Consider the following 14,176-nt stretch of genomic DNA (forward strand, 5'->3'; position numbering starts at 1 on the left):
TATCTATCAAAAGTTAAACATTCACATATGTGGCACACTAAAAAATAATACTTATTTTACAAACATTTTACATCATCTTTATCATCTTTGATTCCTTTTACAGTCCTCTTTCCTCTATTTCTAAGCTTAGAAATAGAGGAAAGAGGACTGTAAAACCTTCTCAATAGCCTCCTGAACATTTTGTTACCTTTCTCTTTTTAGATGAAATATTTATAAAATAAATATTTTTACTGTGGCACACGTGTGAATGTTTAATTTAGAAAACTCCACAGATCTCTCTATATAAGAAAAATCTATCAAAGTTATGTTATAAATAATTGCATTTACTTAAGACTATCATGAAAAAAAAGATACCAAATAACAATGTTTTATTCTAGATAGAATGATAATATCAAACATAAGAAATTTGTCAAATTTCTTCCCCCCCCCCACCCCCAATAACAACAAGTTATTTAACTCAAATGAGTTTCTATTTTAATCTTTTATTGAAAATATAATTATTGTTATTTTAATGATATGTGAGTAAGCTATAAATTTAATAAACCGATGGCCTGTATTACTCTGAAGATCTTTCAAGAATTCATCATTTCTTTTCTTGACTGCATTCAAAATTTCTGACATCCAAAGAAACCATGCAACCACAATACAGTATTAAGAAAGTTGAAAAAAATGGAAGGATTCCACCTAGTAATATAAAAATATTTGTAATATTTTTTTTAATATATGAGGCACAGATAAAAAAAAGTAATTTTTATTTATATAATATTTTTATTAAAAAAAAACCAAGATATTTCTGTGATGTCATATTTAGAGCACAAGTGGGGTCCCACAGGGCTCAGTACTTGGACCTATATTGTTTAACCTTTATATCAATGAGATTGTCAGTGGATTGCAGGGGGATATTCAGTTGTTTGCAGATGATGTGAAGCTGAGAAGGGTTATTAGTAACAGTGCAGATGTGGTAGTCCTGCAATTGGATTTGAATTAGCTAGACAAATGGGCAAATGAATATAGGTGTCGGTTTAATGCAGGAAAATGTAAAGTCTTGAGGTTTGGGACACATCGATGGGACACTGCATACTCTATTGCAGGAGCTATACTAGAGCAATCCTTCCCAAACTTATGGATGTAAAGGCCCCTTTGGAAAAAATTAAAATATTTCATGGCCCCCATCAAAAAAAAAAAAAAATTTATTTTTTTTTTATTACAGACATATATTATTATAATATATGTCTGTAATACAGACATATATTATTATAATAGTTATTGTATTTATATTCAATACAAAACATACACAGCGAATATTGCAAAAATCAAATGCAAATATTACATTTTTAGTATCTTACATAAACATTTGACATGGCACACTTAGTCTTAAAACACTTTAAATTTGTTTTCATTATTTTACAGCCCCCCTCAACAATACTAATGGTCCCCAAGGAGGCCGTGGCCCACAGTTTGGGAAGCGCTGTACTAGAAGAAGTAGGGGAGACAAGAGACCTGGGGTTGATAATTCTAGAAACCTGAAATTCAGAGGACATATTGCAAAGGTGGTGAAAGTAACACAGAGGATTGTTGCAATAATGAGAAGGACACTGACCTGCAGAGAGAAAAAAAGTTATCATTCCGTTGTATAACACCTTGATCAGACCACACTTAGACTACTGTTCTCAGATTTGGTTCCCAGGATTTCAAGGGAATAAATTAACTGTGGAAAGGGTACAAAAGGCAGATAACAAAGATGGTTTCAGGACTATGCAATGTTAGTTATGAGGATCGGCTGAGGGAATGTGGACTGCAGAGTTGGTGGATAAAAGAAATAGAGGTAATATGATTGAGACTTTTAAACTGTTGAGAGGTGGTTACAGGGTTGACACTGGGAAGTTCTTTCACTTGGTTGAACATTGGGAAGGAGTGATGATAAAGGGCCATCCCTGGAAGTAACGAAAGGAAAATGTGAGCAAGAGGGTGAGGAGTGATTTCTTTGCATGGAGGGTGGTTGAACCGTGGAATGCATTGCCTGATAGAAAGGTAAGAGCAAGAACTGTCAATGAGTTTAAGGAGTGGGATGATGGACTCCGTGTTTGCTAGAAGGGACCTCCCACGACGAGTCTTGATAGAAATTAAGAGGATAAAAATCCTATGTTGTTATATAGCCAGTAAGTGAAACTCAAGATCGAGAACTACAATCTATATGAGTTTCAATGCCGAAAAACTATCGGCGAAGGCAATTCGAAGCAAAGATGAGTCTTGATAGATTTGTGTTTCCTAAGAAGGAACTCCCACGAAGAGTCTTTTGACTCCTTGGAGGCCTAAATAATAATAATAATTGCAGATAGTCCTTATGGCCATTTTTTTTTTAAAACAATGACAGAAGAATGATTTATATATTATCAATCATGATAATCAATATACTTCTAGAAAGGAAACTACTTATTTCTTTGCAAAAGGTGGAAAGTAGATCATATGGGAATAGTTTGCTAAGGAGGTCTCTATGCCAGATCTAATTATATGTTTTGGAATTGTGAAAAGTAACCACAAATTCCCAAAAACTTTTTATGGCTAGTCTCCAGTAATAGACAATGTGGATTTGTAATGGATTAAGATTACAATAATCTATACTGATGGCTACTGTTCATTTGGTGGGCCTTCAAGTGATGAAGGAGTTGATGCCTAAATCTCTAAATTACTTTTAAAAGTATTAAAGTGAGGGTGATAGTTTGATGACTAATTATGCCTCTCTCTTTTATTTTATTTATTTATTATTATTATTATTTTGTGTATGTGTGGAATGGGATGAATACAGGCTTGCTTTCATGTTTGAGGTAAATGGAATCTGAGTTTGTTATGGTTGTTTGGAAGTACAACTGAAGCAGCTAAGAATGTGAGGCCAGTGTATTATTACTGTCTATAAATAGTGTGTGTGTGTGTGTGTATGTGTGTGTGTGTATGCGTGCATGCATGTGTGTGTGTGTGTGTTCTGACCAGTTTCTGTTTCTCTTGATGAAAAACCATCTGCATATGAAAGCAGCTAAATTATCTACAGATGAAAAAAAAAACTTATAAAGGTTCTTTGCATTCTAGATGGTATTTGAATCTGCAAGCTTAGCATAAATGAGTGTAGAAATAACACAGAACTGATATTAGTTCAGGAAAATAAGGACTAGTCTTGGTAGTGTTCAAGCTATTCAACATACTTCTGATATCAGGCAAAAGACCTGAGGTGGGGGGAGATGCAATGAAAGAGGAGTCAGAGGTAAAGACTGCTGTTGCTAGGTCAGCTCTGTTCTTTGAGAGATGTTAAGACTGATGCCATTTTTAACATTACTCAAAGAACAAATATGCCATCTGAATATCTGTGTGTATGTTGTGTGCACATGAGAGAGAGAGAGAGAGATGAAAGCATGGAAGGGAACAAGCTATTATTATTATTATTATTATTATTCAGGCCTCCATGGAGTCAAAAGACTCATCACGGGAGGTCCTTCCTAAGAAACACAAAGTCTATCAAGCTATGTCCAATGGACTTGAATAAAGATTATTTGTACTGTCATGATTCATATATTTATATAAGAAGCAAGTTTACTGCATTTGGCACTTTCCAAGTTAGATGTGGATAGTGTTTTAATTTAATTAATTTTTTTTTTTTTTTTGTAACTATTGGGAGTTACAGTGTAAGCTACATGAAAAATTGAAGAATTTTTCTCAAGAAACTATCACCATGCTGAATTTTTTGGTTGAACTGCCTTCACATTACACAGGGTGGCCCATTAGCCACAAAGGAGTTTAAACATTGAATAACTTTTTATTTATTAATTATTTTTATTCTCCTTTTTGTTGTAATGAAATACAGAATCTGGAGATTTTTAATATTAGTTATGAAAAATCACATCGTATAGATGCTTTCCATTTTCAGCTTCACAAATACAGGCCCTTTCTATGGTATGTTCCATGAAAGCTGTTAATGTTTCTGGCTGCAGCATCCTAATTTCTGCAGAAATGTTCCCCTTCAGCTATTGGATTGTCTGGGGCTTGTTCACATACACCTTTTCCTTCAGGTAACCCACTGGAAGTCATCAGATCCCAAGAATGTGATGGCTAACTATTTCACCTAATAAGACACATTTTTTTTGTACCTAAAATTTATCTGAAAATTAGGATGTCCTATAAGCCAAATGTATCATATAAACCAGTGCATCTTACGGTGCGTGTTATACACAAATTTTTTTTTTTTTATATATATGCGCAGTTACGGTATGACATGGCTTGTCGGTGTAATGTGTGATCAATTGGATTAGTTGCATTGCACAGTCATTAACAGTCACATTTAAACTAGTATCAATACATTATTTAATTTAATTTTTTTTATAACCATGAATTCTATGAAGCACAGATATAGCTATGTGATAATGTTTAAGTGTAGTGTGATTGAGTATGCAAAAAAGAATGGCAATAGGGCAGCAGAGTGATGGGCCACTGCCTACCAAAAAAATGGTACAAACTTGGAGGAAACAAGAGCAGCAATTAATAGAAGCAAATTCTAAAAAACACAGTCTCTGCAGAAAACCGGCTAATTGGCCAGAAATCAAAAATAAATTAAAAATTTGGATAATGGATCAAAGAAGATTGAGTTCCTGCATATCTACAAAAATGATTATTCAACAAGCAAAATTATTGACAACAGAGAGAAATATCGTCGATTTTACAGGATTGTCATCATGGTGCTTTAGATCAGCATTTCTCAACCTTTCTAAGCCCAAGGATCAGTAAAATACCTAAAACAATTCCATGGACCAATAAGTTATGTAATTTTTTTTAAAAAACCTATGTGGGGATCATCAAAATTTGGGAAAAATTGTGCCATTTATAACATAATAAATCTAAAAGCATGCTTTGAATACATATGGAAACATAATTAATTAAACTGGAAGTAAACAATTAAAAGAGTAACATCATTGAACAAAGTTTTAATTTTTATTAAACAAATAAATAATATGATATAATTATGTTACTACTTACTTTTAATGAGATGGTTGAGCTTCTCGGCCCTTGCAGAGTTGCTGGATGTCAACTTCAGTCGAAGATCAGCACACACAATAAGACGATTTCTGTATTTTGTTTTTATTTGAAAGAATGATGAAAATCCTTTCTCACAAAGATAGGTTGTAGAAAACTGCATGACGATTTTCAGTGCTTCTTCAGATAATTCAGGAAATTCACTTCTCACTGAAGGCGAGATCACAGAATTGCATTTTAAGCCCACTGTCACTTGAAAGCTCAATTAACTGTTCTTTTTTCGATAACGAAAGGTCTTTCTCGTGAGTGTAAGCCTGAAATGGATTGCAAACTCACAGAAATTTCTTATAAAAGTTATTCAGAAAATACATTTCAAAATTCTGTTTCAGAGTTTGAGGTGGTCACAAACCCTTTCCAGAAACTCAGAATCAACAAAAATATCATTTTGTACTAAAAAGGATTCCAATGTTAGAAAAGGCGCAAATTGTCTGTCTTTTAGATAACTAATCCATAACACCAGCTTTTTCTCGAAGTCCTTTATTTTGTTGTAGGCATCAAGAACAGTTGAAGAATTTCCCTGAAGGGAGAGATTTAGTTCATTTAATTTCGAAAAAATGTCTGAAAGATCGGATAGTATTGATAACCATGCTTTGTCAACAAGGAGTGATGCAAAATCAGAATTACATTTCATTTACAAGCAAAAACTTCGTGCCTTAATTGAAATAACTTTGTTAATACTTTGTCCCCTGGAGAGCCAGAATTTCAGAATGAAGCAAAGGTTCTATATATTTGCTGCCCATTTCATCGCAGAGTACTGAAAATAATCTGTTATTTAAAGGTGGAGCCTTAATAAAATTAACTAGCTTTACAACATTGTATAGCACAGTTTTAAATGCTGGTGGCATGCCTTTGGAGGCTAATGCTTCCCTATGTATGAAACAATGTACTCAATTCATAGCCGGAGCTACTTCCTTGACCTTAGAAAAACCACACTATGTCTGCCTGTAAGGGCACGAGCTCCATCCAAACAGAAGCCCATACATTTTTCCCACTGGATCCCTTTGTGTATTATATAATTATTGAGAGTGTGAAATATTTCTTCTCCAGATGTTCAGGATGACAAAGTTCTACAAAACAGAATATCGTCATGAATGTTATCATCATGTGCATATCTTATGTAGCATATTAACTGCGCATCATTTATAACATCAGTAGTTTTGTCTATTTGTAAGGCATAATAACAGCTCTTCTTAACTCTTTTGATTAAATGAGATTCTACATCACCTGCCATATCATTAATTCTGTGACCAACACTGCCATTTGAAAGAGAAATCAAATCAACATCTTTTAGTAACTTGCTGCCAAACATAGTTTTTACCACATCTTTTATAGCTGGTAAATTTTCCACGATATAATGAGATTTCCCTGTTTTCACTATGTGCAAACTTAAGAGATAGGATGCTTCCAGTGCCTTGCTATTAATCGAACCCATAGCCAACACTATATCTTTCCCATGATTTAATGTCCCTAAGCATCGCTGAAAAAATTCAATTCGCTTATTTTTCATTTCTAAATGTCGTCAGAGTTTCACAGGTTTCATGCACCCACTCGACAACACTTCATAACACAAAACACATTGAGGTTTCTGTTCACTTTCATCTCCACAACAAGTAAACCTGAATTCCAAATACGAACTGTTTTTTTTTCTTCGAACTGCTTGTTTCTTCTAATTTATTATCAGATTTACTCGTCGTTACAACACGTGTATCACAATTAGGGTTAGCATCACCTGTTTCATTTGCTTTTTTTTTCAAAGCCCTAGTTCTAAGCCACTTTTCCATTATTAAAAAATGTTTCTGAAAAATATATAAATACTGGGGTTAACTCAAGACACACTTTACCCAAGTATCACTTGGTACTTATGAAGATATACTGAGCCTTGGTTGAAGGAGGAAAACCTTCAATAATAAAAAATGAATAAACAACAAGCAATTGGTTGAAATATGGATAACACGTTTTTAACACAGATTTCAAATCTGACAAAACAGCAAGGGAAGGCGGAAAGCGAACCATACATGACAAAACAGCAAGGGAAGGCGAACCACACTGTTGTTCACTTCACCCCTCTTTTATTACTCGTCATTCTGTGCTAGAAATTATTGTAGTGGAAGAATGTTCATGGAATGAGCATTCTGCTGCTTTTTTTTTTTTTAAGTATCCATTTTATTTCAATAATTTTTACTTACTTATTCAATTTTAATTTATTTTCTTTGGATAATCGCGTCATCTTGGTCAGGCCGCTAGAGGGACTTGTAGTGTGTAGTGTTTATTGAGAGCTCCTGATAAGTGTTATTTTAAATTATCATTAACAATTTTGCTTGAATATTACGTAGTTTTGTTTGCTTTTCATATCTTAGTGTGTCTGTTTGTGTGTTTTTGGTATTATTTCAATTATTAATATGATAAGATACGATAGAAGCGTGCACATGGCTTTGGTAAGAAGGAAAATAATGGCAGCCAGTAATAATGGTTCGCCATCTTTGTTCAAAAATTGTAACATAAAGGAGATTATTCAATGTACTATCTGTGAGATGTAAGCTACACAGAGAGTGGTTGGAGTCTGGTTAGAAGATGATAGTGGAGTGAATGTGTGCAGAAAATGTAAGGAAAATGAGGAATTAAAGTGTGTTTCAGGTCATGAGTGTGATATTTTTGGTGAATGTCAAAATGTAGAAAATACCAATATGATAAGAAATTGCAAGGTTGTACCAGAGAGCTGTGAGGGCAGTGTTGAAAGTGAGAATGAAGGTAATAATACAGAGCAAATGAATGGTTTAACAGATAACAAAAAAAGATGACATAGATGCAATGAGTGAGATCGCACAGTTGAACAGAGCGATACATAGGGCAAAGCGGCAGCTGGAGCATATGCGCAAATGTCTACCAAGTGTACCAGCCAATAAAAAAAAGTATGATAAGAAAAATAACAGTATGATTGTGAACGTAAACAAAATGAAGGAGTGAGTGCTGGATGGAGATTCGTTAGTACGAGGTGTGATAGTTGAAAATTTGACAAAATCGTACCAACCTGGTGTGACCATTAAGGACGTAAGTGAGTCTATTAGGGAGCAAAAGCAAAGGGTGAAAGAAATGATAGTGGTGGCAGGTACAAATGATTTGAAAGGAGATAAAATGGATATGATAGAGAAACTGCTGAAGGAATTGTTTGAGGTAGCAAAAGAGAAGAGTGAGAGAGTTAGGATGGTTAGTCTGTTGCCACGGTATGACAGTGAAGAGTTTAGAAGGAGGGCCATAATTGCTAATGACTTTATGCGCAGGTTATGCAGGATGAGTGGTGTGGAATTTGTGGACATGTGGAACGAGTTCAATGTGCAAAAGGATCTATATAAGATGGATGGCTTACATTTGAATGGATTTCATGCACACGCATGAAATCACAGTGCTGTATGCGAAAGACCTGGAAGCTCCCACAACCGAGCAAGCCAAGGTAGCTTTGACTAGAAAAGCAAGCATTGGCCACACAATGCAAAGCTCAATTATTGCCACGCAAGCTTAAGACGTCTTCTGTCTACAAAAATAAAAGCCTAAATGGAATGCTTATAAATGCATGCATTTATTAACAAATAAATATTACTTCTTTCTCGAGTAATGAGCTTGCGCAGCAAGCATAGCAAGCACGGAGAATTAGCCCCTGGTGGACAATACATGTATTAAAATTTTAAAAATATATTTAAGTTAAGGGGTATTATATCCCATAGTTTCTTAGCCGAATAAGAAACTCAAAGAGTTTCATGCCGAATATAGAAACTACATAAAGTTCGGCGATTCCAAGCTTAAGCAAATACCTGGATAGAGCAGCAACTGACCCTTGAAGGTAGTGTAAGCTGAGGCAACTCATAGAAAGGGTGGAGCAAGCTCCAATCACTATTCTTGATATTTACCCATAATGTGAACTTAACTCCTAGGAGCTGTATTATTGTTCAACATTATGAGAGAAGGTCACTACCCAGACCGGTTTCGACCTTTTTTGAGATCTCATCAGTGAGTAGGTAGACCAAGTTAAAACTAAGTTTGTAGCAAACAGAACTTACATCCCTTCTATGAGAATTGCCAAGATTTGTCCTATTAAATTACTAATTATAATGAAGAGCCAAAGGCTTCAATTCGGTGACATGAACTTATTTAAGTTAAGGGATATTATATCCCATATTATTTCTTAGCTCAATAAGAAACTCAAAGAGTTTCATGCCGAATATAGAAACTATATAAGGTTCGGCGATTCCAAGCGCAAGCAAATACCTGGATAGAGCAGCAACTGACCCTTGAAGGTTGTGTATATATTCGGCATGAAACTCTTTGAGTTTCTTATTCAGCTAAGAAACAATATGGGATATAATATCCTTTAACTTAAATAAGTTCATGTCGCCGAATTGAAGCCTTTGGCTCTTCATTATAATTAGTAATTAAAAAATATATATATATTTACTGAAAAATTTGAAGAATAATTTGTATGTCTTATATTGTGAAGAATATTTTTTTCCCCAAAAATTCGACATGAAAAATATGATGTGTCCAATACAACGGTGCATCTTATAAGGCAAAAAATACGGCAATTGCAGATCTTCATGAAATTATATAATTAAATGCTGGTTTTCAAAATAAAATTGCATGATTTGGTTTATTGTTGGATTGTAAACTTTCCTATGATTAATTTTCCAAATAATCCTTAGCATACCTGAAAAAAATAAAATGAAAAAATTAATAATAAAAAAAGTTATTCACATTTAAACCCCTTCATGGCATATGGGCCACCCTATAGTAAAATGTAGGATATTGGGTAGGGATTTTGAATAAGAAATTTTTCATTACAATCAAACTTATTTCAGTGGCTCAGCTTGAGTGGGTGTTTGTAGATGTCCTGCATAGGTTAAAAAAAAAAAAAAAAAAATTAACCATAGGAAGTTACTGAAGACCATCCTCTATTTGATGCCACTGTGCTGCCAAAGGGATACAAGGCTGAGGGGGGGGGGGAAGAGAGAGAGAGGCATTCGATAGAAAAGGAAACTCAATGTCACGATCTGGGTAAAAGCAAAGTAGACAGCTATGAAATACTTGGAAGAAAAAATGAATAAGAAAATGTATATTCTAGAATGTAAGTAAACAATCTGTGCTATATCGCTACTAATAACAAATACTTTGGCATCAATTCCAGCTTGTTTAGTATAAATGGAATAGGGAAGGCAACAAATGAAGTGCCCTAGAAAGACAACTTCAACATTTAGGCAGCAGAAATCAAGGCTTAACAAATCTTAACACACCGTTATTCTGAACGAATTCAGAATAACGGTTTGTATTGATGACAACAGATCAGCTGGAGAATGCAACTTTGATTCTAGATAATTCTAGACTTTATCATTCTAGATGATAAAAGATGACAGCAAATCTGCTGGAGAATGCAACTTTGATTCTAGAAATATCATCAGGTGCCATTGTTTTGGAAGCACAAATAAAAGAAAGGATGAAACAAACTTTCCACACCTTATGAAAGTGGCTTACGACACAGACAAGCACATCTAAACTAATAACAGTGATTAATAATAAGTTCAAGGACACTTGCCCCAATCATGCATAAGTGATCGACATAGCTTTTGCTCAGAGAGAACAAGGGCGTCAACTCCGAAAACAACTTCAGAAATTGCAGAAATTCTCTGTGTTACCTTCACCATCTTTGCAATATGCTCCCTGAATTTCAGGTTTCTATCAATCATCACCCCCAGATCCCTTGCCTCCCATGTATCTATTTCTTCATTGTTTAGTTTCCTTAATATTTTGCAGGATATGTCTTGTCTTCTATATATGTCTTCTATTTTATTAATAAATCTGTTCCAAGAATCTTGGTGAACTTTCTGTACTATAGTTTTGGCTATTTTCTTTTATTTTTTATATTTCTTCTGTTTCCTTTGTATGTGTTTGAAGCAATGATTTAAATGCCATTTGTTTTTCTTTTCTTGCATTTTCTATATCTTTGTTCCAAATTTTTAATGTTTTTCTTTTTAATATTTTTTCCTCACAAGTACTTGAGAGGCTGCTTTATAAATTATGTTTATTAAAGTTCTCCATTCTTCTTCTTCTGTGTTTTCATTGATTTTGGCTTCTTTCAGGTAATCATGGTAATTTAATGCTTTCTTAGTTAATCTAATGCTTTAATTAGGTAATCTAATGCTTTCTTCTTCTTATTATTATTATTATGGGCATCTTCATGGAGTCAGTAGACTCATCACAGGAGACCCAAACTAGCAAAACAATATCTATCATATCTCTTCTTGAATACATTTACAGACGAAGAACTCACAACTAAGCCAGGCAATGAATTCCACTCATTCACCACCCTCCAGGCAAAAAACCTTGTTCTCACACCCTTGTTAACAACACTTTTCTTTAATTTCCAGGGATGACCACTTGTTCTTCCATCACTAACACACAGCTGAAACATTTCCCCTGCATCAATCTTAAAAAAACCTTTTAGTAATTTAAATGTTTCTATCATATCCCCTCTTCTCTGCCTATCAACCAACCTCTGCAATCCACAAGCTCTCAATCTATCAATGTAGAGAGCATTTTTTACATCATTCACCAACCTAGTCACTCTCCTCTGAACTCTCTCCACAACCTCCTCATCTCCAAGGAATCCAGGTGACTAGACCTGAGCACAGTAATCCAAATGTGGAAGTATCAACGCTTTATAAAGGGGAATAATAATCTTATCTCTGGATGTCAGTGTGTTCCTCAATAACACGTAATCATATGTGTAATCTTGGACACCTTAGCAATGCGTTACCTGAACTTCATCTCCCTATCTACCAACACTCCTAAGTCCCTAGCCTCATCAATTTCTTGGAGTACTGTTCCATCAATGTTGTACACAGCAGGTAATCTTTTAATCCCAAAATGCATGACTTGACACTTTTCCACATTGAACTGACATCCATTACCTTTTGCCCATTCTACCAGCTTATTTAAATCATCCTGCAAACTTTCAACATCAGCTTGATTTTTTATTGTGCTACCCAACTTTGCATCATCAGCAAACAACTGAATATCTCCCTTTAAGCCATTTCCTATATCATTTATATACAAATTAAACAACAATGGTCCAAGCACAGAGCCCTGGGGCACACCACTGGTCACCTGCTTCATCCTGGACTTGGCTCCTCCATACAACACCTTCTAGTATCTCTCCCTGAGCCATTCTCCCATCCATATCACCAATTTAGTATCCATTCCCACCTGCTCTAATTTGCATAACAGTGTTCCATGGGGTATCCTGTCAAAAGCCTTAGCAAAATCCAGAAGTACAACTGTGTAGGCATTTCCTTTGTCCAACTCAGATGTCATTCTATTATAAAAAGTTAATAGACTCTGCTAAGGCAGGATCTACCTTTAACAAAACCATGTTGACCCCTATAAAGTGTCATATCCTGATCCACCCATTCTTGAATTTTGTTTTTAACTAACTTTTCCAATACTTTTACCATTACTTATGAGATGGTGATTGGTCTGTAATTAACTACCACAGTTTTAGAGCCACCTTTATGCAAAGGAACTAGTTTGCCTTCCTGTCATTCCCTAGGGACCATACCAGAGTTCAAACTTAAGTTAAATAACCAAGTAAGAGGCATTGACAATTCCTCTGCACATTCACACAACACCCAAGCTGATATTCCATCTAAACCTACAGCAGTGTTTGCATTTAAATTTTGCAATATATTAAATACCTCTGATTTCTTAACTTCGATTCTCACATTAGTTATTGCTACAGATACAGAGATATCCTCACTTGGGTGATAGACTTTTGAAAAGTGATCACTCAGTAACTCAACTATTACATCTGAATTTTTCACCTCAATACCATCAGCACCCACTAAAGTTATCCTTCCAAAGTCACTCTTCCTTTTACTTGCCACATAGCAGAAGAACTCTTTGGGATTACCCTTGATCTCACTGGCTAAGGTCTTCTCATAATCTGATTTAGCTTTTTTTACTATGCTGGCAACCTTCCTAGCTTGAGCCTTGTACTGCTCATGGGTGTACTGATCGCCTTTCTGCTTGTACATTCTCCATAACATTTTATTTTTTTGCAGATCAAGCTTGATACTACTGCTCATCCATCTAACGCCTACCTTGTTTGTTTTCCTGACCATGGGGACACAATCCGATATTGCTTTCCTCACATACCCACTGATTTTATCCCAGGCACTGTAACAGCATTCCCCTGCAATATGTTCTGCCATGGGATGGCTACAAGCTCACTCTGAAGCTTGTTATAACTGCCTAACCTGTAGTTCCATATATACCCCCTTCTTAACAGAAAAATCCACAGATTTTGCAACCACCCCAGTCAATACCACATGATTGCTTTTACCAACTGGAGGTAATGAGGACAACTTACTTATGCATATATCATCTGAACCAATAACCAGGTCCAATGATCTCACACCACGTGTCCCTTCAGTTATGTGCTGTTTCAAGTAATTATCTCGTAGAAGATGTATGAACTCCATTTCTTTTTTGCCTCGTGATATTTCCTCCTTCCAATTGATATCACCATAATTAAAATCCCCCATAATAATCACTAAACCTGCACTCAGTGCACTAATTTGCTGATGCATGAATTCAATATCCCCCCCTGTGGCCTATAGCAGCAACCACTGTATATTTGGTTGCATCAGTCACTATTTCACACCAGACCACCTCAAATGAACTCTCATTCACATGTCTATCATCTTGATGTACTACTTTCTTTGGCTCCAGATATACTTTGTATACATGTTCCATTTCTTGTTTTTTTCTTATTTACTTCCTTTCTCCATTTTGTTACTATTTCTGTTTTAGAAACTACTAAGTAACAATCTGTACATCTCTCACACAAGAAGTTACTTTCTGATTAGTAATAATATAATCAATTATAGATCCTGTTCCTCTGCCATAAGCATTAATTATTTTAAAATTATTGAAAATACAGAAATCTAGTAGTTCTCGACCATTGTTATTCATGCAAAGTTCTTCATATTTTCCTAAGACATTTGGGATTGGATTATTTCCAACTCTAGCATTAGGATCTCCTGCTATTAACATATAG

At 35.0% G+C, this 14,176-nt stretch overlaps 1 protein-coding gene across 6 annotated transcripts in view; it reads right to left on the reverse strand.

Moving 5' to 3' along the window:
• Positions 1-471: 471 nt before the first annotated feature.
• rasp (protein-cysteine N-palmitoyltransferase Rasp) overlaps positions 472-14,176 on the reverse strand; it is a 265,799-nt gene continuing 252,094 nt past the window's right edge. For all 6 annotated transcript variants that reach the window (XM_090395697.1, XM_090395698.1, XM_090395695.1 and 3 more), the window contains one exon: positions 472-684. In XM_090395697.1, the coding sequence (XP_090251823.1) occupies positions 584-684 (101 nt within the window). In that variant the 3' untranslated portion in view covers positions 472-583. The remainder of the gene's footprint in view (positions 685-14,176) is intronic.

The sequence above is a fragment of the Typopeltis vanoorti genome, chromosome 7, assembly GCF_054136105.1.
Source record: "Typopeltis vanoorti isolate ZY-2024b chromosome 7, IOZ_Tvanoo_1.0, whole genome shotgun sequence".
NCBI classification, from domain to species: domain Eukaryota; kingdom Metazoa; phylum Arthropoda; class Arachnida; order Uropygi; family Thelyphonidae; genus Typopeltis; species Typopeltis vanoorti.